This window comes from Rhinoraja longicauda, chromosome 1 (assembly GCF_053455715.1).
Source record: "Rhinoraja longicauda isolate Sanriku21f chromosome 1, sRhiLon1.1, whole genome shotgun sequence".
Classification (NCBI taxonomy): domain Eukaryota; kingdom Metazoa; phylum Chordata; class Chondrichthyes; order Rajiformes; family Arhynchobatidae; genus Rhinoraja; species Rhinoraja longicauda.
This window is the reverse complement of record NC_135953.1, coordinates 20,951,501-20,975,229: the sequence shown is the minus strand read 5'-3', so window position 1 is coordinate 20,975,229 and position 23,729 is coordinate 20,951,501. Positions and strand designations below refer to the sequence as shown.

At 50.6% G+C, this 23,729-nt stretch overlaps 1 protein-coding gene across 5 annotated transcripts in view; it reads right to left on the bottom strand.

Annotated features, from left to right (window-relative positions):
- Window positions 1-338: 338 nt before the first annotated feature.
- LOC144601983 (fibroblast growth factor receptor 3-like) overlaps window positions 339-23,729 on the bottom strand; it is a 134,238-nt gene continuing 110,847 nt past the window's right edge. For all 5 annotated transcript variants that reach the window (XM_078414697.1, XM_078414850.1, XM_078414928.1 and 2 more), the window contains exons 13-18: window positions 20,470-20,660; window positions 19,629-19,751; window positions 18,566-18,636; window positions 17,820-17,957; window positions 15,519-15,624; window positions 339-3,280 (exon numbers count right to left, since the gene is read on the bottom strand). In XM_078414697.1, coding sequence (XP_078270823.1) covers window positions 3,116-3,280; window positions 15,519-15,624; window positions 17,820-17,957; window positions 18,566-18,636; window positions 19,629-19,751; window positions 20,470-20,660 — 794 coding nt within the window. In that variant the 3' untranslated portion in view covers window positions 339-3,115. The remainder of the gene's footprint in view (window positions 3,281-15,518; window positions 15,625-17,819; window positions 17,958-18,565; window positions 18,637-19,628; window positions 19,752-20,469; window positions 20,661-23,729) is intronic.

Below are 23,729 nucleotides of genomic sequence, written 5' to 3'. Positions count from 1 at the left end.
CCATTCCGGGAATTAACCTAGTAAACCTACGCTGCATGCCCTCAATAGCAAGAATATCCTTCCTCAAATATCCTGTCCAATAGATCTGCAGAGAGGGGGGAGTGTATTGGTTCCCCACCCACTGATGTGAGGGCTTCAGAATGGATTTGATGTCTTTTAAAAATACAAACCTGCTTCCAACCCGTGTTGAGGGACTGAACTTGTTCCTAAAGTTCATTGGCTGCAATGTACAGTGCTCGTAACCAGTAGTGGCACTGAAGAAAACTAGAAAGCACATCAACAATAAGGAACCGGAAGGAAAGGAATGGCCACTCTTGCATTTTAAAACAATATCTTTTTATTTTTGTGGAATGGAACAGTTCCATGTTAATAACAAAGCTTCGTAAAGGCAGACAGATATTGTTCAGTGCTAGTTATTATTTAATTCCAACAAGACCACCTGTGGCCTTTTACGGGCTTCAGACGGGCAAATTGGCTTAAGGGGTTGTTCCTTGTATTGGGAGCTAACCTCGTGCCACAGTGAGTGTGGACTGAGACAGGCAATGGTCCAATCCAACCTGGAACATAAATCAAGAACCTCGCCTATCGCCAGTATTGCTTGACATCATTAAACCTACAGAAAGTGAACTGAATATCAAATGTTAAGTTCGGTCGAAGCTACATATGTATATTTTGTAAAAAACTCAATAAATTAGATATATATCTAAGTTCTTTTTTTTTGTAAATCATGCAGTTTTCAAATATCGGAAAAGTATTTTTATGCATTAGGTACCTGGAATGTTCACATCAACAGCAATCGGTAAGAAAATAATGAAGTGTCTTCTCATTTTACAAAAATTACACCACTATAAATCTCCTACATCTGTATTAAAGAGTTAACAGATAATTTCAATCTATTAAATTAACTTTTCTACTGTATAAGAGCTTGATGGTCCTAATGAAAGATTAAAGGGGACAAGCAGGATTTTGAGTTGATTTCAATAGGATTCCCCTGCCTTATTTCTTATTTGCATTTTAGCCGCAGAATCCTATTTAAAATCAAAGTGGACTTTATGTTCGATTCTGGATTACAGAGTGTTATTCTGCTTCACAGGCAACTGCCGCCTGCCTACACATTTGGCCGTCTGTTTCAGCTATTTGTGTTTTGGCCGTTCAACAACAAGGGGTTTTACCTCAAATGAGTTCTCTGCGAAATTGCAGGTAACATTTAAATTGCACCAGGTGAGTTGTGCTTGTGGCACAGACCTGCATAAAGAGAAGGGAGCAACCGGCAGGTCACTGGTACATGACACGGGTCCCTTTACTCACGCAAGCTGTTCTTCTGCAAACGTTCACTGCCATTGCACCCTCTCGTGACAGCATTGCAAAACGCCAGCACAACACTGTGAAAGGCTTGGATAGAGTGTGGATACTGTTTCCACTCGTGGGAGAGTCTAGCACTAGAGGTCATAGCCTCAGAATTAAAGGATGTTCTTTTAGGAAGGAGATGAGGAGGAATATCTTTAATCAGAGGGGGTGGTGAATCTGTGGGATTCTTTGCCACAGAAGGCTGTGGAGGCCAAGTCAGCGGATATTTTTAAGGCAGAGATAGATAGATTGTTGATTAGTACGTGTGTCAGAGGTTATGGGGAGAAGGCAGGAGAATGGGGTTAGGAGGGGGAGATAGATCAGCCATGATTGAATGGCGGGGTGGACTTGATGGGTTGAGTGGCCTAATTCTGCTCCTATCACTTATGACCAGTGAACACTGTATTCTGTGTCTTGGTGCCGGTACGCCACGGGAAGGGATAAGAATGAAAGGGATTAAGCTAACCCAATGTGCTTTATAATGTTGTGCGATGTGCTGCTTGAGTGCTCCGCACTTGATTCACAATCTGACGTTTCCCCAGGTGTGACCAGCACCTGAATCCGCCCCTGCTTCGTGGCCGAGCTGGATCATGTCGTCTTGGACACAATCCCAGCCTCAGGCGACCGAAGTTTGTCCTGGTGCGATGGGGCACGGTGTGAGAATGGCACCCCTTAACCCCCCAGCCGCAAAACCCAGCGTTCTTTCACAGGGCCGACACTGTTGGGGCATCTCTGGGCAAGACACCCTTGCTCTCTTGCACTCTCATCAAAGGCAAAGCACAAACCTCCGCTAGTTAAGAAAAGTCAAGATAATTCTCGGATCTGACTACCGAAAAATGGGAGAAAAAAAATCATTGCAATCTAAAATAAGAACAGACAGTGTTCGTTTTACACAATGTTGCTAAATTCTCTTTTCCTCATTAACCTTAATGTCTAATCAATGGGTAATAAATTAAAAATTATAAACATGTATAACCAAATATTAAAGAACCTAGGTAACTAAAGCTGTGTACAGTAATTAGTAAATAAGCTATATACTTATAAATCTCTTAACCAAAATGATATGTTAAAGTCTATGAACAACTTTACAAATATACAATATGCTAATCAGATTGCAAATAATTATTGATTTTTGAACTATTTTACCCCTCGTTCGCTACAGAATGAGTTTTCTTTAATAACATCCGGATTAATACTGAATATCCTAGACTGCAATGATTTTAGCATTTTGCTTCCTCATTCATACTTGTAATTATGTTTTTTTTTTTTTGTTTCCCCCCCCCCCCAATCATAAGTATACAACTGTTTTTTTTAAAAACATTATCATACAATATTCATATTTATATATTTACAACTCTTCTGAAATCTGCAGCTTCACACAAATAAAAGTATTTAAATGCTCTCTTGTAAAGAAAAATAATTGTCTTTTGCGTTACTTTTTCTTATCACGACTTAGGCACAGAATGGTTGCTGTAGCAGGTCACAATACCAGAGGTCAATGGTTATCACCTCCAGACCTCTCTTTTTCTTTTTGCAGAACTTTCCATTTTGGGTTTTCCACATCACAAAGTCTCTTCATGCCAAGCAGTACATTTTTGTTGTTGTTGTTTGTTTTTAGATGAGTACAGCACTTGAGAGATTATAAGGCTCAATAATGGTGGGAAGTTACATTGGGGGAACGAGATCCCGGCAGCTGGTTCAGTGTATTTCCTTCAGTGTGAGTTCTCCATAGTTCATCACTCTGGACTCCTCCCTCTGTTGTCCCGTCTCATGTCCTGACGGCACCGTTGCACTGCTGGTGTTTTGGGAGGCACGGATCATCAGGCAGAGCATCATGGGCAAAGACCGAGTCGTCCCCAGAGGAGCAGGTACTGTGGGTGTCTTGGCAGGCTGGCGAATACTGCTCAAAAGGTGCTGACAGATCAAGGTACTCCTGCAATACAAAGGACATGAAAAACGTTACACCACAATAAAATGTACGGGAGTCAGGGGTTATATGGGGAGAAGGATAGCGGAGTCAGGAGGTATGGGGAGAAGGCAGGAACGGGGTACTGATTGAGAATGATCAGCCATGATCACATTGAATGGCGGTGCTGGCTCGAAGGGCCTCCTCCTGCACCTATTGTCTATTGTCTATTGTCTAGAAGGCAGGAGAATGGGCTTAGGAATGAGAGACAGATCAGCCATGATTGAACGGCGGAGCGGATTTGATGGGCCGAACGGCCTAATTCTACTCCTATCACTTATGACTTTCTGATCTCCGCACCTTGGGAGTGCATGTGGCTTGATCTTTGATTACTTAAATAAAAAAAAACACAAGAGTTTCTTTTTTAAGAACGGGTTTCTCGAGTGCATGCCTCAGAGATAGAAGGTTCAGGGACAGTTTCTTCCCAGCTGTTATCAGGCAACTCAATCATCCTACCGCAACCAGAGAGAAGTCCTGAACTACTATCTACCTCATTGATGACCCTCGGACTACTTGGTCGGACTTTTCTGGCTTTACCTTGCACTAAACGTTATTCCCGTATCAAGTATCTGCACATTGCGAATGGCTCGATTGTAGTCACGTATCGTACTTCCGCTGACCGGTTAGCACAAAAGCAACAAAAGCTTTTCACTGTACCTCGGTACACGTGACAATAAGCTGAACTGAAAATTGAAGGTTGACAAGACAGGACTGCTCCTGAGGTCTAGGAACAAAACCAAGGCTGATACCGCAGCGTGTTACTGAATGTGGACGGTGCATTGTGGAGCCACTACCTTTTGGAGACACCAATACAAAGGCAGTTCCGTGCCCAAAAACATGCGGGTTGCGTAGTTAAATTACCAGACTCTATCATTTAACATCTCAAGGAACGACAGACCTGCACTTTATCTTTTTAATCCAGACACTCTGATATGAGTCTTACCAATTTAGATTAATGATAGTAATTACAGTAGAACAGCCTTTCTCCACCATCAGCGCGAGGAGTGTACCTTTGGACAATGAGTCACACAATGACCACTCTGTGAGTTCTGTAATATATTTTCCGCAGTTTGAACGGCTGCAGTTTGAACGGCGACAATGATTTGCATTGTACAAAATCAGGAAATTGCTTTAAAAAAAATTAAATAAACCCGAAGCAAATCCCCCAAGGTAACCACTTACTTTCCAAATTATAGCAATTAATGGATTCCTTATGAGAACCATAATGTTAAAGAGTTAAGTGTGCTGACTATAGTTCTCACATTTTATTGCTGTGTGTATGGTCTCCTCTCCCCAACGCCACCCCCCCCCATCACATGATAGGGGGCAAGAACATCGTAAAAAGACAGCGCCACTGGCTGCAAACGGCTGCATCTCTTTCCGTGAGATGGCAGTGAAAATCTGACAGCCTTTCAGCTCCGGACTTGGCAACATTCCATCTCGGTTTCTGAGGTCGCAGGTTAACTATCCAGTCGAGGGCAGGTTATTGGGCAGGAGGGACACTGCATAAATCCCGGCGATAATGTTTTATGATCGCTGGCCCGCAGATTTGGTACTGTCGATCATTTTCAATAATTATCTGTCAAGAATTTGAACGGCGCACTAAATCAGCCTGGCCTGTTGAATGCCCCTCTGTGTGGTGCGTGTGTGTGTGTGAGAACCATTTTTTTAAAATTACGATTTACAGTAGACAATGTGTTGGGTGTACTGAGGTGAAAGTCAGTGCACAGATTTAAAACAACTGCAAATGTTGGACATCGACAGACAGGAGCATAAAGCCGGATCTCGGCAGCAGGCCCAAGGATGGCCGCGACAAGGGAAGAGAGATCAAAGTTTGGCTCCGTCTCTGCTCGGGCAGCAGTCAGAGGCTGAGCAACCCCGGCGGTGAGAAAATAACTCACACCCTCCCAAGCCTCTCCATCATCTACAAGGCCAAGCCAGGAGCAGAAGGCAAAGTGCTGGAGGAAGTCAGCAGTTCAGGCAGCATCTCTGGAGGGAATAGACAGTTCATAGTGACAGGAGCAGAATTAGGCCATTCAGCCTATCAATTCTACTCCGCCATTCAACAATGTTGATCTATCTTTCCCTCCGAACCCCATTCTCCTGCCTTCTCCCCTTAACCCGTCACCCGCACTAATCAAGAATTTATCTATCTCTGCCTTAAAAATATCCATTGTCTTGGCCTCCACAACCTTCTGTGGCAATGGGTTCCACAGATTCACCGCCCTCTGACTAAAGAAATGCCTCCTCTTTGCTTTCCTAAAGGGATGTCCTTTAATTATGAGGCTATGACCTCTGGTCCTGGACTCTCCCACTAGCGGAAATATCCTCTCCACATCCACTCTATCCAGGCTTATCACTGCTCGGTAAGTTTCAAAGCTGAGGTCCACATCGGGAGCACCAGATGCGGTAGATGAGGTTAGAGGAGGTGCAGGTGAACCTCTGCCTCAACTGGAAGGACTGGTGGGGTCTCTGGATGGAGGTGAGGGAGGAGGTGCAGGAACAGGCTTTGCATCTCCTGTGGTTGCAGGGGAGAGCACCTGGGGAAGGGGAGCGAACAAAAGAGTTGTGGAGGGAGCAGTCTCCAAGGAAAGAGGAGAAGGGGTGGAGATGGTGGCGACTGGTGGTGGGATCATGTTGAAGGCAGCTGCAATGTCTGAGAATGATGTGTTGGAAGCGGATGCCGGTGAGATGTCAGCAGAATGATGGAATTGTCGTGGCCTGGATGACCACAGCTCCCTAGAAGGGTATCTCCGTCCAGGACAAAGCAGCTAGCTATGGCCCGAACCATTCATCAACTCGACCACTGGTGCACGGTGGCTGTACTGCCTACAATCTGCTAGATGATCACGAGAATGATCCTAGGATTGAGTAGGGGAACATACGATGAGCGTTTGACCGCACTGGGCCTGAGTTTAGAAGGATGAGGGGGGTCCTCATTGAAACGTACTGAATAGTGAAAGACTTGGATAGAGTGGATGTGGAGTGGATGTTTCCACTAGTGGGAGAGTCTAAGACCAGAGGGCATAGTCTCAGAATAAAAGGATGTACCTTTAGGAAGATGGGGAGGGATTTCTTTAGTCAGAGGGTGGTGAATCTGTGGAATTCATTGCCACAGTCGGCTGTCTGTGGGTATTTTTAAGGCGGAGATAGACAGATTCTTCATTACTAAGGGTCTCAGGGGTTATGGGGAGAAGGCAGGAGAATGGGGTGGAGAGGGAAAGATAGATCGGCCATGATTGAATAGACTTGATAGACAATAGGTGCAGGAGTAGGCCATTCGGCCCTTCGAGCCAGCACCACCATTCAATGTGATCATGGCTGATCATTCTCAATCAATACCCCGTTCCTGCCTTCTCCCCATACCTCCTGACTCCGCTATCCTTAAGAGCTCTATCTAGCTCTCTCTTGAAAGCATTCAGAGAGAATTCCACAGATTTACAACTCTCTGACTGAAAAGGTTTTTCCTCACCTCTGTTCTAAATGGCCTACCCCTTATTCTTAAACTGTGGCCCCTGGTTCTGGACTCCCCCAACATTGGGAACATGTTTCCTGCCTCTAATATGTCCAACCCCTTAATAATCTTATATGTTTCGATATCCCCTCTCATCCTTCTAAATTCCAGTGTATACAAGCCTAGTTGCTCCATTCTTTCAACATAGGACAGTCCCGCCATTCCGGGAATTAACCTAGTAAACCTACGCTGCACGCCCTCAAAAGCAAGAATATCCTTCCTCAAATTTGGAGACCAAAACTGCACACAGTACTCCAGGTGCGGTCTCACTAGGGCCCTGTACAACTGTAGAAGGACCTCTTTGCTCTTATACTCAACTCCTCTTGTTATGAAGGCCAACATTCCATTGGCTTTCTTCACTGCCTGCTGTACCTGCATGCTTCCTTTCAGTGACTAATGCACTAAGGCGCCCAGATCTCGTTGTACGTCCCCTTTTCCTAACTTGACACTATTCATCTGCCTTTTTATTCTTACCACCAAAGTGGATAATCTCACACTTATCCACATTAAACTGCATCTGCCATGCATCCGCCCACTCACACAGCCTGTCCAAGTCACCCTGCAACCTCATAGCATCTTCCTCAGTTCACACTGCCACTCAGTTTTGTGTCATCTGCAAATTTGCTAATGTTACTTTTAATACCTTCATCCAAGTCATTAATGTATATTGTAAATAGCTGCGGTCCCAGCACCGAGCCTTGCGGTACCCCACTAGTCACTGCCTGCCATTCTGAAAGGGACACATTTATCCCCACTCTTTGCTTTCTGTCTGCCAACCAATTTTCTATCCATGTCAGTACCCTCCCCCCAATACCATGTGCTCTAATTTTGCACACTAATCTCCTATGTGGGACCTTGTCGAAGGCTTTCTGAAAGTCAAGGTACACTACATCTACCGGCTCTCCCCTGTCCATTTTCCTGGTTACATCCTCAAAGAATTCCAGAAGATTAGTCAAGCATGATTTCCCCTTCGTAAATATATGCTGACTCGGAACGATCCCGTTACTGCTATCCAAATGCTCCGCAATTTTGTCTTTTATAATTGACTCCAGCATCTTCTCCACCACTGATATCAAACTAACTGGTCTATAATTTCCTGTTTTCTCTCTCCCTCCTTTCTTAAAAAGTGGGATAACATTAGCTACCCTCCAATCCACAGGAACTGATCCTGAATCTATAGAACATTGGAAAATGATCACCAATGCGTCCATGATTTCTAGAGCCACATCCTTAAGTACCCTGGGATGCAGACCATCAGGCCCTGAGGATTTATCAGCCTTCAGTCCCATCAGTCTAACCAACACCATTTCCTGCCTAATGTGAATTTCCTTCAGTTCCTCCATCACCCTAGGATCTCTGGCCACTAGAACATCTGGGAGATTGTTTGTATCTTTCTTAGTGAAGACAAATCCAAAGTACCGGTTCAACTCGGCTGCCATTTCCTTGTCCCCGTAATAAATTCCCCTGCTTCTGTCTTCATGATGGGCCGAATGGCCTCATTCTGTTCCTACCACATGAAACGCGCAGACACTGGGCTGTGTCCTAGACCTCCCCACCCAACAGCAGTTGGACAGCAGTGGTGCAGAAAGGTAACTCGGGCTGTTACAGGGGCAATTATGGATGGGGAATGAAAGCTGGCCTTTCTAGCATCAGGATTTAAGGACGTGATGGACGGACGGACCACCAGTTGCTGGAGAGTCAGCGGTGGACATGTAATATGTTTAATAATTTTACAGAACATGGAGGAGTAATTGGAACATGAGATAAAAGGTGAAATATCATAAACAGAATTTTAATAATTACTAGATGGGTGTGCAACCATTGGGTGCAAATCTCTGCTGCGGGCGGTCCTGAGGGAGGAGGGGTGAAGGGAGGGGAAGGTGAGGGGAAGGGGGAGATAAGGGGGGTTGAGGAGGTATGGAGTGGGTGAGGGGAGGAGGGGGGCATGGAGTGGGTGAGGGGAGGTGGGGGGCATGGAGTGGGTGAGGGGAGGAGGGGATTGAGGGGGGTTGGAGTGCATGAGGTGAGGAGGGGGGTTGAGGGTGGATGGAGTGGGTGAGGGGAGGAGGGATGGAGTGGGTGAGGGGAGGAGGGGGGTTGAAGGGGGGGGTGGAGTGGGTGAGGGGAGGAGGGGTTTGAGGTGGGTGAGGGGAGGAAGGGGGTTGATGGGGGATGGAGTGGGTGAGGGGAGGAGGGGGGTTGAAGGGGGGGGGTGGAGTGGGTGAGGGGAGGAGGGGTTTGAGGTGGGTGAGGGGAGGAAGGGGGTTGATGGGGGATGGAGTGGGTGAGGGGAGGAGGGGGGATGGAGTGGGTGAGAGGAGGAGGGGTGCATGGAGTGGGTGAGGGGTTGAGGGGGGATGGAGTGCATGAGGTGAGGAGGGGGGATGGAGTGCATGAGGGGAGGAGGGGGGTTGAGGGGGGATGGAGTGGGTGAGGGGAGGAGGGGGGATGGAGTGGGTGAACAATGAATAGAGAACAAAGGGTGTCACCCTGTGGCCCTTTGGTCCATGCACCATTTTTCATCGGCACTCTCTCTGCAGCTGCAACACTATAACATTTTGTTCTGCACTCTGGTGCAGCAGAGATTTACGAGGATGTTGCCAGGACTCGAGCGGCCTGAGCTACAGACTGAGCAGGCTACGACTCTATTCCTTGCAGCGCCGGAGGATGAGGGGTGATCTTATAATGGTATACAAACTCATGAGAGGAATAGATCGGAAGTAGGGAAATCGAAAGTCAGAAGACATAGGTTTGAAGTGAGGGGGTGGGGAGGGGGGAAGATTTAATAGGAACTTGAGGGGTGACTTTTTCACACAAAGGATGGCGGGTGTATGGAACGAGCTGGCATGGAGGTAGTTGAGGCTGGGATTATCGCAACGTTTAAGAAACATTAAGATAGGTACACGGATAGGATGGATTTAGAGCAAGGGTTCCCTACCTGGGGTAAATTTACCCCCAGGGGGTAAATTTCCCCTACCCAGGAGGTAAATTTGAACAAAATAATAATGTTAAAAACAGTATTTTAAAAATTCCCCTTTGTCGGTTGCTTTATTATGGTAGAAGTGTAAACTCAAATTACTGGACAAAACAGGGTGGGGGTAAATTTACTTTCGAAAGGTTGCCACGGGTAAACGGGACGAAAAAGGTTGGGAACGCCTGATTTAGAGGGATATGGGCCAGACGCAGGCAGGTGGGACTAGTGTAGATGGGACATGTTGGTCGGTGTGAGCAAGTTGGGCTGAAGGGCCCGTTTCCACGCTGTATCACTCTGTGGTATTTTTCCCTTTGCACCACCTGTTTTACGGCTTGATTGTACTCGTCTAGGCTTAAACTCAGGGGTGACCGCGCTTTTGCGGTTGCAGCTCCTAGACTGTGGAACAGCATCCCTCTCCCGATCAGAACTGCCCCCTCCATCGACTCCTTTAAGTCCAGGCTCAAAACATATTTCTACTCCCTAGCGTTTGAGGCTCATTGAGGAGGCGCTGTGAACTGTTTGCGTGCTACTGTATGTTTTCATTTTTTTTTTCTATTGGAACCTAATCAAATGTACAGCACTTTGGTCAACGTGGGTTGTTTTTAAATGTGCTATACAAATAAAATTGACTTGACTTGACTTGACTTATGGAATGAATTGACTGGATAGCAGGCAAACAAAGGTTTCACTGTCACGCGAAACATGTCACAATAATAATAAGCCAAAAATGAACATATACTGATGGACAACATCCAGGTCTTCTCTTACGAGCAGCTCAACGTAGCTTCCCTGTTTCCACAACTGACCATCGCAATTTCAAACTTGCACATATATTCCGGCAATTTCTGAGTCTCCATCAGATGCCATTACACAGAGAGGTTTATACACACTGCAGTGCGGATCAGCTTACAGAGGTGGTGACACAATGTGTGAAGGGGAAGTTGTGCTCCTCTGAACTGTAATAAAACCCTGAGGAGTATTGATTTGTTGGCTGCTTTGCCCCAGTTTCCTGCACCAGGTTTACTGGCCTGGGTGCTATTGTGCTCTGAGGGGCAGTCTGCTGCCGTCTCCCTACAGCACAGGTCACCACAGGTCGATGGCGGCCACTCTCCTGATGTTTCAATGAGTTCATCTGGTGTGCAGCTGGGCTGTGAGTGAGTGATTGAGGCCCGGGTCCTCTCACATTCAAATCCCAGGCTCTGCCGATTCCCTTGGCCCGGCTGGAAGTGCAGGAGCTGGAAACAGAAGCATCCCACCCCTGTCTGGTGTCCTGGGCTGGAGGTTCAACCATAGACACTTGGAGGGGGGGGGGGGCCTAAGGTGGCTCAATGGGTTACTCCTGCTGTTGTAATGATGCTCCGGGACATCCCGAGCAGAAGTGGACCACTGACCAAGTGAGATGGGAGGGCAGCGGTAGAGTTGCTGCCTTACAGCTCCAGAGACCCAGGTTCGATCCCGACTACGGGTGCTGTCTGTACGGTAGTTTGTACGTTCTCCCTGACCGCGTGGGTTTTCTCCTGGTGTTCCGGTTTCCTCCCGCATCCCAACGACGTGCATGACAGGGATGTAATGCTGAGGCTCTATACTGCGCTGGTCAGACCGCGTTTGGAGTATTGTGAGCGATTTTTGGCACCGTATCTGAGGAAGGATGTGCTGACATTGGAGAGGATCCAGAGGAGGTTTACAAGAATGATCCCAGGAATGATTGGGTTAATATACGATCAGCATTTGACGGCACTGGGCCTGTACTCGCTGGAGTTTAGAAGGATGAGAGGGGACCTCATTGAAACGTACCGAATAGTGAAAGACCTTGAGGGAGTGAATGTGGAGAGGATGTTTGCATTAGTGGGAGAGTCTAAGACCAGAGGCCATAGCCTCAGAATAAAAGGACGGACTTACGGAAAGGAGATGAGGAGGAATTTCTTTAATCAGAGGGTGGTAAATCTGTGGAATTCATTGCCTCAGACGGCTGTGGAAGCCAAGTCAATGGATATTTTTAATGCGGAGAATTACAGATTCTTGATTAGTACGGGTGTCAGGGGTTATGGGGTGAATGGGAATGAGAAGGAAAGTTAGATCAGCTATCATTGAATGGCGGCGTTCACTTGATAGGCTGAACGGCCTAATTCTGCCCCTATAACATTAACATGGGGTTTATAGTGTAATTGGCTTCTGTAAATTGTCCCTAGTATGTAGGGTAGAACTAGTGTTCGAGAAATCGTTGGTTGGCTGTTTCCACACTGTGTCTCCAAAACTGAAAAAGATATCAGAACTGGGCAGCACGGTGGCGCGGCGGTAGAGTTGATATCTCAGGGCCAGAGACCTGGGTTCCATCCTGTCTACGGGTGTTGTCTGTACGGAGTTTGTATGTTCTTCCCATGATCGGCATGGGTTTTCTCCGAGATCTTCGGTTTCCTCCCACACTCCATAGACGTACAGGTTTGTAGGATAATTGGCTTGGTATAAGTGTAAATTGTCCCTTGTGTGTGTGTGTGTGTGTGTGTGTGTGTGTGTGTGTGTGTGTGTGTGTGTAGGATAGTGTTAAGGTTCCGGGGATCGCTGGTGGACCTGTTTCCGCGCTGTGTCTCTAAACTAAACTAAAACCTGAGGGTCATTGGGACAGGCGGGTAAACAGGCAGGAAAGAGAGGGATATGAACCTTGTGTAGGCAGATGGGATTAACTGAATTGGGAATAATGGGTGGCACAGACAAGGGGGGCTGAAGGGCCTGTTCCTGTACTGTTTGTTCCATGTTCCGCAGGGGATGTCAGGGAGCACCCATTGACACAGATGGAAGTGGAAATCTGCAACACCACTGGAGGTGCGCTGGAGAGACTGGGCGGAGGATGATGGGCAATCAGCACTGACCTTTGGTAGGCACAAAAAGCTGCAGTATCTCAGCGAATGGGACAGGCAGCGTCTCTGGAGAGAAGCAATGGGTGACGTTTTGGGTCGAGACCCTTTAGTTCCCACTAGGGAATTGACCCCCTAGTCTGAAGAAGGGTCTCGACCCGAAACGCCGCCCATTTCTTCTCTCCAGAGACGCTGCCTGTCCCATTTGCAGCTTTTTGTGTCTATCTTCCGTTTAAACCAGCAGTTCCTTCCTACAGTCCTGACCTTTAAAGAACTCTGAGCAGTGAATTTGTTGGATGAGCACAGATTTATGGAGAGCAGGGGAAGGTTGTGGAGGTGTGTGTTAGAATTACCAAGTTAGTCATAGAGTCGACCCATTTTTAGGTTAATTGACTGGGTTTAATGTAAATTGTCCCTAGCGTGTGTAGGATAGTGTTAATGTGCAGGGATCGCTGGTAGGTGCGGGCTCGGTGGGCCGAAGGGCATGTTTCCGTGCTGCATCTCTAAACTAAACATGAGAACGCAGCTAGGAATATAGAGTATTAGCAGAGTATTATCAGGGGTCTGAGGTGGCTGAATGGGTTGCTCCTGTGCCCGACGTGAGGTTCCGGGACCTAACTAGCAGATGTGAAACCACAACCCCAGTGAGATGTCAACAGCTTCAGGGGACGAGTGATGACAAAAGCAGACAGGAAGCAGAGGAGCACATTTAACGCGGTCGTTTCACTGACGGACCCAAGCTGACCTTGTGAGACTCAGTGGAGAGGAGGTCTAAAGTGCGGCACGGTGGCGCAGCGGTAGAGTTGCTGCCTTACAGCGCCAGAGACCCGGGTTCCATCCTGACTACGGGGGCTGTCTGTATGGAGTTTGTATGTTCTCCCTGTGACCTGCATGAGTTTTCTCTGGCATCTCCGGTTTCCCCCTACACTCCAAAGACATACAGGTTTGTAGGTTAATTGGCTTCGGTAAAAAATGGTAAATTGCCCCCAGTGTGTGTAGGATAGTGTTAGTGTGCGGGGATCGCTGGTCGGCGCCGACTCAGTGGGCCAAAGAGCCTGTTTCTGCGCTGTATCTCTAAACTAAACTGCATTAGAGACAGGAGCCGGCCATTCAATTCCTGCTGCTCTGCCAGTAAGTTACAGCTTCATTTCTGTAGCACCCATGACATGTTTGACTTGCAAGGCTAATCTGACCCGACGTCAGGAGAGATTAGGTCATTGGAACCTCAAGCGCCTGGTGAATGTCACAGCCGGTAGAGCTGCTGCCACACAGCACCAGAGTCCCAGGTTCGATCCTGTCCCCGGGATGATGTCTGTGTGGAGTTTGCATGTTCTCCCTGTGACCACGTGGCTTTCCTTCGGGTGCTTTGGTTTCCTCCCACGTCCCAAAATGTCTGAAGCATGTTTGTGGGTTAATTGGCCTCTGTAATTTGCACCCAAGTGTGTAGGGAGTGGATGCTTCATTGGAGACCTTCAGACTATCTTGACCGACCCTGCGCTCGGTCGGCATTGACTCGGCGATCGCTTCGCTCAACACCTGCGCTCGGTCCGCATTGACCAAACTGATCTCCCGGTGGCCGAGCACTTCAACTCCCCCTCCCATTCCCAGTCTGACCTTTCTGTCATGGGCCTCCTCCAGTGCCATAGTGAGGCCCACCGGAAATTGGAGGAACAGCACCTCATATTTCGCCTGGGCAGCTTGCAGCCCAGTGGTATGAACATCGACCTCCAACTTTAGATAGTTCCTCTGCCCCTCCCGTCCCCTCCTCCTTCCCAGATCTCCCTCTATCTTCCTGTCTCCACCTATATCCTTCCTTTGTCCCGCCCCCCTGACATCAGTCTGAAGAAGGGTCTCGACCCGAAACGTCATCCATTCCTTCTCTCCCGAGATGCTGCCTGACCTGCTGAGTTACTCCAGCATTTTGTGAATAAATACCTTCGATTTGTACCAGCATCTGCAGTTATTTTCTTATATTATTCAGACTATCTTTGATCGGACTTTATGTTGCACTAAACATAATTCACATTATTCCCTTTATCATGTATCTGTACTCTATGAATGGCTCGATTGTAATCATGTACTGTCTTTCCGCTGACTTTTTAGCACGCAGCAAAAGCTTTTCACTGTACCTCGGTACACGTGACAATGAAACGAAACTCAAGCTCAAGTAGATAACATAGAACTAGTGTGAACAGGTGATCAGAGGCTGGCATGGGCCAAGGGCTGTATTTTAGAACAGAAAGTAGAAAAGCGAGGTACAAGGGAGAGAGGTTTTGACAGAACAAATGCCCACAGTTTTTGGATTGTTGCACCTGAGAGCAAGGATGAAGCCTTTAAAATTAGAGTTGGAATTTGAGGAGTCCAGATCGTCTGTGGAAGGGTTCCAGGGGGTTAAAGGGGAATGAAGAGGCGAGACAACAGAGATTTGGGAAAACAAGATCGATAAGAGGGGGGACCGCATTGAAACGTACCGAATAGTGAAAGGCCTGGATAGGGTGTGTGTGGAGAGGATGTTTCCACTAGTGGGAGAGTCCACGACCTCCTACAATCCAAAGACGTACAGGTTTGTAGGTTAATTGGCTTCGGTAAAAAATGGTCCTTAGCGTGTCGGATAGTGTTGGTGTCAGTGTGGACTGGGTGGACTGCAAGGCCTGTTTCCGCGCTGTATTTCTAAAGTAACGTAAAATAAAGTAAAGAACTTTGCCTGTTTTGTCAGTAGCTGAAATCTAAGGAGTACACAGTACTGTGATACATGAGGGATCCGAGTTTGAATCTGAATTGAGGATATTGCAATGTTACCGAATCCTCTAAAATTCACTTTAGTTAATGTCAGCCACCCTCCCAACTCCTTTAAGGTGAACTGACCTCAGTCGACGTCACTGTCAGGACCCTGTCGAGATCCTCGACCAGCTGCTTGAACATTGGCCTCTGTGATGGAATTGCGTGCCAGCACTCTCGCATTATCATATACCTGAAAGAAAGGCCACAAAGCGATAATTAGACCAACAACAATTGTCTTCAGTACCTGCAGTGGAGCAGCTGCTGGGGTTGCTGCCTCACAGTGGCAGGGATTGTAGTTCGACTCTGATCTTGGGTGCTGTCTGTGTGGAGTTTGCACTTTAACCCCTAGGTGCCCATCAAGTCCACTCTGCCATTCAATCATGGCCGAACTATCTGTCCCTCCCAACCCCGTTCTCCTGCCTTCTCCCCATAACCCCTGACACCCGTACTAATCAAGTATTGATATCAGGAAAACCTATTATGAGGAATTGGTATCAGGAACACGTATTATCTGGGACATTTAAACACCATGGACACACCATCATCTCTGTGGGGTTATTAGTCTTTAATGGGTCCTGGTCATTTAAACACCAAACAGATAGTTAGAGACCAAGGGAATCAACAAGGGAAACTCTGTCTGTACCGCTAACCAAGGCGTTCTGTAGGGCGGGGGGGAGAACCAGTCCACGAGAAGGGGAGGGGGGGGGGAAGGGGAGAGCAAGTCATATCACATGGAATGTAGAAGCTTTGGAGAAGTTTGCAGAAGAGGTTTACCAGGATTCTGCAATGCCTCCATTGCTCCATTGGAGAGCATTATCTCGAAGGACAGATTGTTGTTTGTTTAGTCTGAAATGTTGGAGGTTGATAGAAGTATAGAAAATGATGACAGGTATCGAAACGTATAAGATTATCAAGGGGTTGGACACGTTAGAGGCAGGAAACATGTTCCCAATGTTGGGGGAGTCCAGAACCAGGGGCCACAGTTTAAGAATAAGGGGTAGGCCATTTAGAACTGAGATGAGGAAAAACTTTTTCAGTCAGAGTTGTGAATCTGTGGAATTCTCTGCCTCAGAAGGCAGTGGGGGCCAATTCTCTGAATACATTCAAGAGAGAGCTAAATAGAGCTCTTAAGGATAGCGGAGTCAGGGGGTATGGGGAGAAGGCAGGAACGGGGTACTGATTGAGAATGATCAGCCATGATCACATTGAATGGCGGTGCTGGCTCGAAGGGCCGAATGGCCTCCTCCTGCACCTATTGTCTATTGTCTATTGTAGACAGTCAGTACCTTTTTCCACAGGGTCAGATGGGCAAAGTTTAAAGGAAATGTGTGGAGTAATTTTCTTTTTACACAGAGTGGTGGGTGCCTGGAACACGCTGCTACTGGGGGATGGTGGTGCAGGCAGATACGAGTGAAGAGGCTTTTAGATAAACGCATGGATATGCAGTGATCAGAGGGACATGGATCATGTCCAGGCACAGGAGATTAGTTCAACCTGACTTCACGTTTGGCACGCTCATTGTGGGCTGAAGGGCCTGTTCCTGTCCTGCACCTTTCTCTGTTCTATTTGAAATATCTTGCTGAATAATGCTTTCATGTTCCACGTCCTATTCAGTGGTGTACGGGGTAGAGATTACTGTGTGATTTTAAATAAAGCAAAGGAATTGGGTGTGAGGCGCAAGGAGCATCAGCCACCAGTCACAGACTTTAGAGATACGGCGAGGAAACAGGCCCTTCGGCCCATCGAGACCGCGCCGAACAGCGATCACCCCGTCCACTAGCACTATCCTACACACCAGGGACAATTTACATAAGCTAATTTACATAAGCCAATTTACATAAGCCAATCAATTTACATAAGCCAATCAATTTACATAAACCAAACAAACCTGTACGTTTAGTTTAGATTAGAGATACAGCGTGGAAACCCCTATGGGGTTCGCAGGGAGAGATAGAACAGTTAATGCTTGAATGGCAGAGTAGACGTGATGGGCTGAAAGGGCCTAATTCTACTCCTAATCCTTATGAAACAGGCCCTTCGGCTTACCGAGTCTGTACCGACCAGTGATCACCCCGCACACAACCATTGTCCTGCACAGTGGGTACAAGTTACAATTTCCACAAGCCAATTAACCTACAAACCCGTCCGTCTTTGGAGCGTGGAGGGAAACCAGAGCACCCCCCCTTGTTCACAGGGAGAACGTACAACCTCCACACCCGTAGTCAGGATCGAACCCGGGTCCCTGGCGCGGTGAGGAAGCAACTCTGCCGCTGCGCCACCGCGCCGCCCCCATCGAACGTCAGACTGCCTTAGATATCTGCCCACATCAGGCAACGATACGAGGAGGTGGGAGGGTAACGGGGAAGGGGGAGGGGCGTTGCTTACAGCTCGTGCGTGCAGTTGGCGGGCTTGTCCATTCGATGGCCTTCCTTCAGCAACTTGAAGAGCTCTTCCACGGGGATGCCAGGGTAGGGGGACCCCCCCAGCGTGAAGATCTCCCACAGCAGCACACCGTACGACCAGCTGCAAGGCAGGACACAGAACGGAGGGAGACCTCATTCACTGCCGGCCTTTTCAAAAAACCACCCCATTCTCCCGGTGCTGCCACCCGTGTCTAACACAGTTATCAACGGCGTGACTTCATTGAACAAACCCCCCCCCCCCTCTTTCCCCCTTCCCTTCCGGCTGGAAGTAAGTTGCTGATCCTTTCAATTGCAACAGACATCAGCACAGGCCAGCGCTGGAATAAAATGACCAGTTAATCAGGTCGCTGACAGGCCCCTTTATAACCTGCCACTATTCTGCCAATCCTCTGGAGCAGAACTAAATAACTTTGTTTTCTCTCCGCATTCTTTCTCCCTGCCCTGGAAAGTCAGGAAGCGAGTCGGCGTTCCTCCGTCCCCCGGCCCCTCGTTTACAAATATCGGCGCCTGGCAGAGTTGAGGGAGGCGCCGGAAGGAACTGCAGGTGCTGGTTTAAACCGAAGGTGGGCACGAAAGGCCGGGGTAACGCAGCGGGACGGCCAGCATCTCTGGAGAGAAGGAATGGGTGGCGATTCAGGTCGAGACCCTTTTCTTCAGACTCGAGGTAAAGAGTCGAGAGATGGCCACGGCACCGCGAGTCGTACTTACACGTCACTCTGGTGGGTGTAGACCCTGTCGAACAAGGCCTCCGGTGCCATCCACTTCACTGGCAGCCTCCCCTGTGGGCAACAAACAGGAGAAAGGGAACTTCATCCCATCTTCAATGCTCAAAAACCAATCCCAATTACCATCTACAGATCGCACACATCTGGCACCAAACAGTGTTCACATTATTCCCCTTACCATGTATCTGTACACTGTGGATGGCTCGATTGTAATCATGTTTAGTTTAGTGACGAGACACATTGTGGACACAGGCCCCTTCGGCCCACTGAGTCCACACTGACCTATGATCACCTGAACACTAGTTCAATCCTACACACACATACACACACACACACACACACACACACACACACACACACACACAAACACACACACACACACACAGGGACAATTTTACAGAAGCCAATTAACCTGCAAACCTGCACGTCTTTGGAATGTGGGAGGAAACCGGAGCACCCAGAGAAAACCCACGTGGTCACAGGGAGAACGTACAAACTCTGTACAGACAGCACCCGTAGTCTGGATCAAACCCGGGTCTCTGGCGCTGTAAGGCAGCAACTCTACCGCTGCGCCACCGTCCTGCCCCTGCCTTGTTGGGGCGGGTTATGGGATCTCTTTAGCTGGTCATCCTGTGAGTTGGGCTCTGGCTAATTTACTTCTTGAGTTGAGTTGAGTTTAGTTTATTGTCACGTGCACAGAGGTAGTGAAAAGTTTTTTTGTTGCGTGCTAACCAGCCAGCGGGAAGACAACAGATGATTACAATCGAGCCGTCCACAGTGTACAGATACACGATGAAGGGAATAACGTGAATAGCGTTTATTCCCTCATGTTCAGCCTTCGCCAGGAACCCCAGCAGAGAGTGGCGATCGAGGAACGTCACCCCGCCGCTCGATGACCCCCGCCCCCCCTCGTGCACGGTGATCGTAGCCCACGACCCAAATACATTGACTGGAGTTTAGACTGAAGGTCCCCGGAGAGCTGCTCGCACTCTGCTGCGCCCCTCAACCCCCTCCCCACCGCCTGCCCGTGCTGCCCAGACACTTACGTTGGTCGTTTTCTTGTAGTAGTCGATGTTGTGCACGTCCCTGGCCAGGCCAAAGTCGGCAATCTTCATCACGTTGTCCTCGGTCACCAGCACGTTCCTGGCTGCCAGGTCCCGGTGGATGCACTAGCCGGGAACAAAACACACCCGGGACAATTAAACCGGGACAGAGGACGGGTACAAAACACACCGGGACAATTAAACCCCCAAACAGAGGGTGGGTACAAACCCCATCAGGACAATTAAACCGGGACAGAGGACGGGTACAAACCCCACCGGGACAATTATTATTATTTCGTGTCATCACGCAACTGTTTGCCAACAGCGAGCACATTTTAGTGCCACGTCATTAGCCTCTGCAAGATCCTTTACAGTGCATGTGCCATGCAGCATGTCACAGCTCAGGAGATGTTCCATAGTCTGGAGGCCCCGTCCGCACTCGCAGTCTGCCGCATCTTCAGTATATCCCCACTTCAGCATGTTCGCTTTGCTCCTCCCCATGCCTGTCCGCAGTCTGTTGAGACGGTGCCAGGTTATCCACGGTTGGTCGTAAGCTGGTGGGTTGTAACCTTTGAGGCAGTAGCTCTACCAGCTGCACCACTCTGTGTATCACCGTTGGTTAAAGTCTCATTGATCCATCTCCCAGCAGGAGTAACTCAGCGGGTCAGGCAGCATCCCTGGAGAGAAGGAATGGGTGACGTCACCCATTCCTTCTCTCCAGAGATGCTGCCTGACCCGCTGAGTTACTCCAGCGTTTTGTGTCTACCTTTGATGTAAAGCAGCATTTGCATTTCTTCCCTACACATCTGCCAGCAGTGCTGGTGCAGGGATGAAGCGTGCTCACCTTTTGGGAGGCTAGGTACTCCATGCCACGTGCCACCTGGTAGGCACATGACACCAGGTCCTTGAAGGTTAACTGCTCATCGGGCACCTTGCAGGTGTCGAAGGAGTAATCCATGCCCGGGGGTCTCCGGGCTTTCAGGTATTCCCGCAGGTTGCCCTTCGATGCAAATTCCACTATGACGTAGAGTGGACCTGCACAGGAAGGAAAGGCCACAAACTGCGTCACAGGGGGTGTGAGCGGAGGGACAAAGCCCATCGCTGGTCCCAAAACCAGCCAGCCCTCAGGGGCAGGAGACCGGTCGGTGGGCATCAATCAAAGTGTGCTTCTTTGCTGACAGAGAGGATGAAGGGAGGGAACGGCCAGGATTGAAGAGTGGAAAACATTTTAAAAAAACCAAAGCAGATCGCAAGTACGGTTGCAGAAGCCAGACTGGGCCAATTTTCTCCAGCACCCAGATGGATAGCTGATCCGGGGAAATGGGGAGTGGGGGGGTGGGGAGCTGGTGTGTGGGGAGCGGGGGGTGGGGAGCTGGTGTGTGGGGAGCTGGTGTGTGGGGAGCGGCGAGCTGGTGTGTGGGGAGCGGGGAGCTGGTGTGTGGGGAGCGGGGTGGTGGGGAGCTGGTGTGAGGGGAGCGGGGGGTGGGGAGCTGGTGTGTGGGGAGCTGGTGTGTGGGGAGCTGGTGTGTGGGGAGCTGGTGTGTGGGGAGCGGGGAGCTGGTGTGTGGGGAGCGGGGGGTGGGGAGCTGGTGTGTGGGGAGCGGGGGAGTGGGGAGCTGGTGTGTGGGGAGCGAGGGAGTGGGGAGCTGGTGTGTGGGGAGCGGGGGAGTGGGGAGCTGGTGTGTGGGGAGCTGGTGTGTGGGGAGCTGGTGTGTGGGGAGCGGGGAGCTGGTGTGTGGGGAGCGGGGGGTGGGGAGCTGGTGTGTGGGGAGCGGGGGAGTGGGGAGCTGGTGTGTGGGGAGCGAGGGAGTGGGGAGCTGGTGTGTGGAGAGCGGGGGGGGGTGGGGAGCTGGTGTGTGGGGAGCGGGGGGGTGGGGAGCTGGTGTGTGGAGAGCGGGGGGGGGGGGTGGGGAGCTGGTGTGTGGAGAGCGGGGAGCTGGTGTGTGGGGAGCGGGGGGTGGGGAGCTGGTGTGTGGGGAGCGGGGGGTGGGGAGCTGGTGTGTGGGGAGCTGGTGTGTGGGGAGCGGGGGGTGGGGAGCTGGTGTGTGGGGAGCTGGTGTGTGGGGAGCGGGGGGTGGGGAGCTGGTGTGTGGGGAGCGGGGGGGGGTGCTGGTGTGTGGAGAGCGGGGGGGGGGTGGGGAGCTGGTGTGTGGAGAGCGGGGATCTGGTGTGTGGAGAGCGAGGGAGTGGGGAGCTGGTGTGTGGGGAGCGGGGGGGGGGTTGGGGAGCTGGTGTGTGGAGAGCGGGGGGGGGTGGGGAGCTGGTGTGTGGGGAGCTGGTGTGTGGGGAGCGGGGGGGGGTGGGGAGCTGGTGTGTGGAGAGCGGGGGAGTGGGGAGCTGGTGTGTGGGGAGCTGGTGTGTGGGGAGCTGGTGTGTGGGGAGCTGGTGTGTGGGGAGCTGGTGTGTGGGGAGCGGGGGGTGGGGAGCTGGTGTGTGGGGGGTGGGGAGCTGGTGTGTGGGGAGCGGGGGGGTGGGGAGCTGGTGTGTGGAGAGCGGGGGAGTGGGGAGCTGGTGTGTGGGGAGCGGGGGGTGGGGAGCTGGTGTGTGGGGGGTGGGGAGCTGGTGTGTGGGGAGCGGGGGGGTGGGGAGCTGGTGTGTGGAGAGCGGGGGGGGGGGTGGGGAGCTGGTGTGTGGAGAGCGGGGAGCTGGTGTGTGGGGAGCGGGGGGTGGGGAGCTGGTGTGTGGGGAGCGGGGGGTGGGGAGCTGGTGTGTGGGGAGCTGGTGTGTGGGGAGCGGGGGGTGGGGAGCTGGTGTGTGGGGAGCTGGTGTGTGGGGAGCGGGGGGTGGGGAGCTGGTGTGTGGGGAGCGGGGGGGGGTGCTGGTGTGTGGAGAGCGGGGGGGGGGTGGGGAGCTGGTGTGTGGAGAGCGGGGATCTGGTGTGTGGAGAGCGAGGGAGTGGGGAGCTGGTGTGTGGGGAGCGGGGGGGGGGGTTGGGGAGCTGGTGTGTGGAGAGCGGGGGGGGGTGGGGAGCTGGTGTGTGGGGAGCTGGTGTGTGGGGAGCGGGGGGGGGTGGGGAGCTGGTGTGTGGAGAGCGGGGGAGTGGGGAGCTGGTGTGTGGGGAGCTGGTGTGTGGGGAGCTGGTGTGTGGGGAGCTGGTGTGTGGGGAGCTGGTGTGTGGGGAGCTGGTGTGTGGGGAGCGGGGCAGTGGGGAGCGGGGGGTGGGGTGCTGGTGTGTGGGGAGCTGGTGTGTGGGGAGTGGGGAGCTGGTGTGTGGGGAGCTGGTGTGTGGGGAGTGGGGAGCTGGTGTGTGGGGAGCTGGTGTGTGGGGAGTGGGGAGCTGGTGTGTGGGGAGCGGGGGAGTGGGGAGCTGGTGTGTGGAGAGCGGGGGGGGGGGGTGGGGAGCTGGTGTGTGGAGAGCGGGGGGGGGGTGGGGAGCTGGTGTGTGGGGAGCGGGGGAGTGGGGAGCTGGTGTGTGGAGAGCGGGGGAGTGGGGAGCTGGTGTGTGGGGAGCGGGGGTCTGGTGTGTGCAGGTACTGAGGTGTGTGGGGAACTGGTGTTCGGAGAGCTGATGAGTAGGGTGTTGGGAATTTGTGTGGCGTTGGGAGAATGGGATCTAGGATGTGGTGTGGAGGCCTGAGATATGTATAAAAGTATGAAAGGACTGGACAAGCTAGATGCAGGAAAAATGTTCCCAATGTTGGGGGGAGTCCAGAACCAGGGGCCACAGTACAAGAATAAAGGGGAAGCCATTTAAAACTGAGGTGAGAAGAAACTTTTTCACCCAGAGAGTTGTGAATTTGTGGAATTCTCTGCCACAGAGGGCAGTGGAGGCCAATTCACTGGATGAATTTAAAAGAGAGTTAGATAGAGCTCTTGGGGCTAGTGGAATCAAGGTATATGGGGAGAAGGCAGGCACGGGTTACTGATTGTGGATGATCAGCCATGATCACAATGAATGGCGGTGCTGGCTCAAAGGGCCAAATGGCCTCCTCCTGCACCTATTTTCTATGTCTATGTCGATGTCTATACGGGCAGTTGGGGAAAGAGAGTTGGGTTACTGGGAGCAGGGAGCTGGACTGTAGGTCCTGGGCTGGTGGGTGTAGGGAGCTTGGTGGTAACGTGCTTGGGTGGGGTTACTGGGAACTGGGTGCGCAGATACCTTCC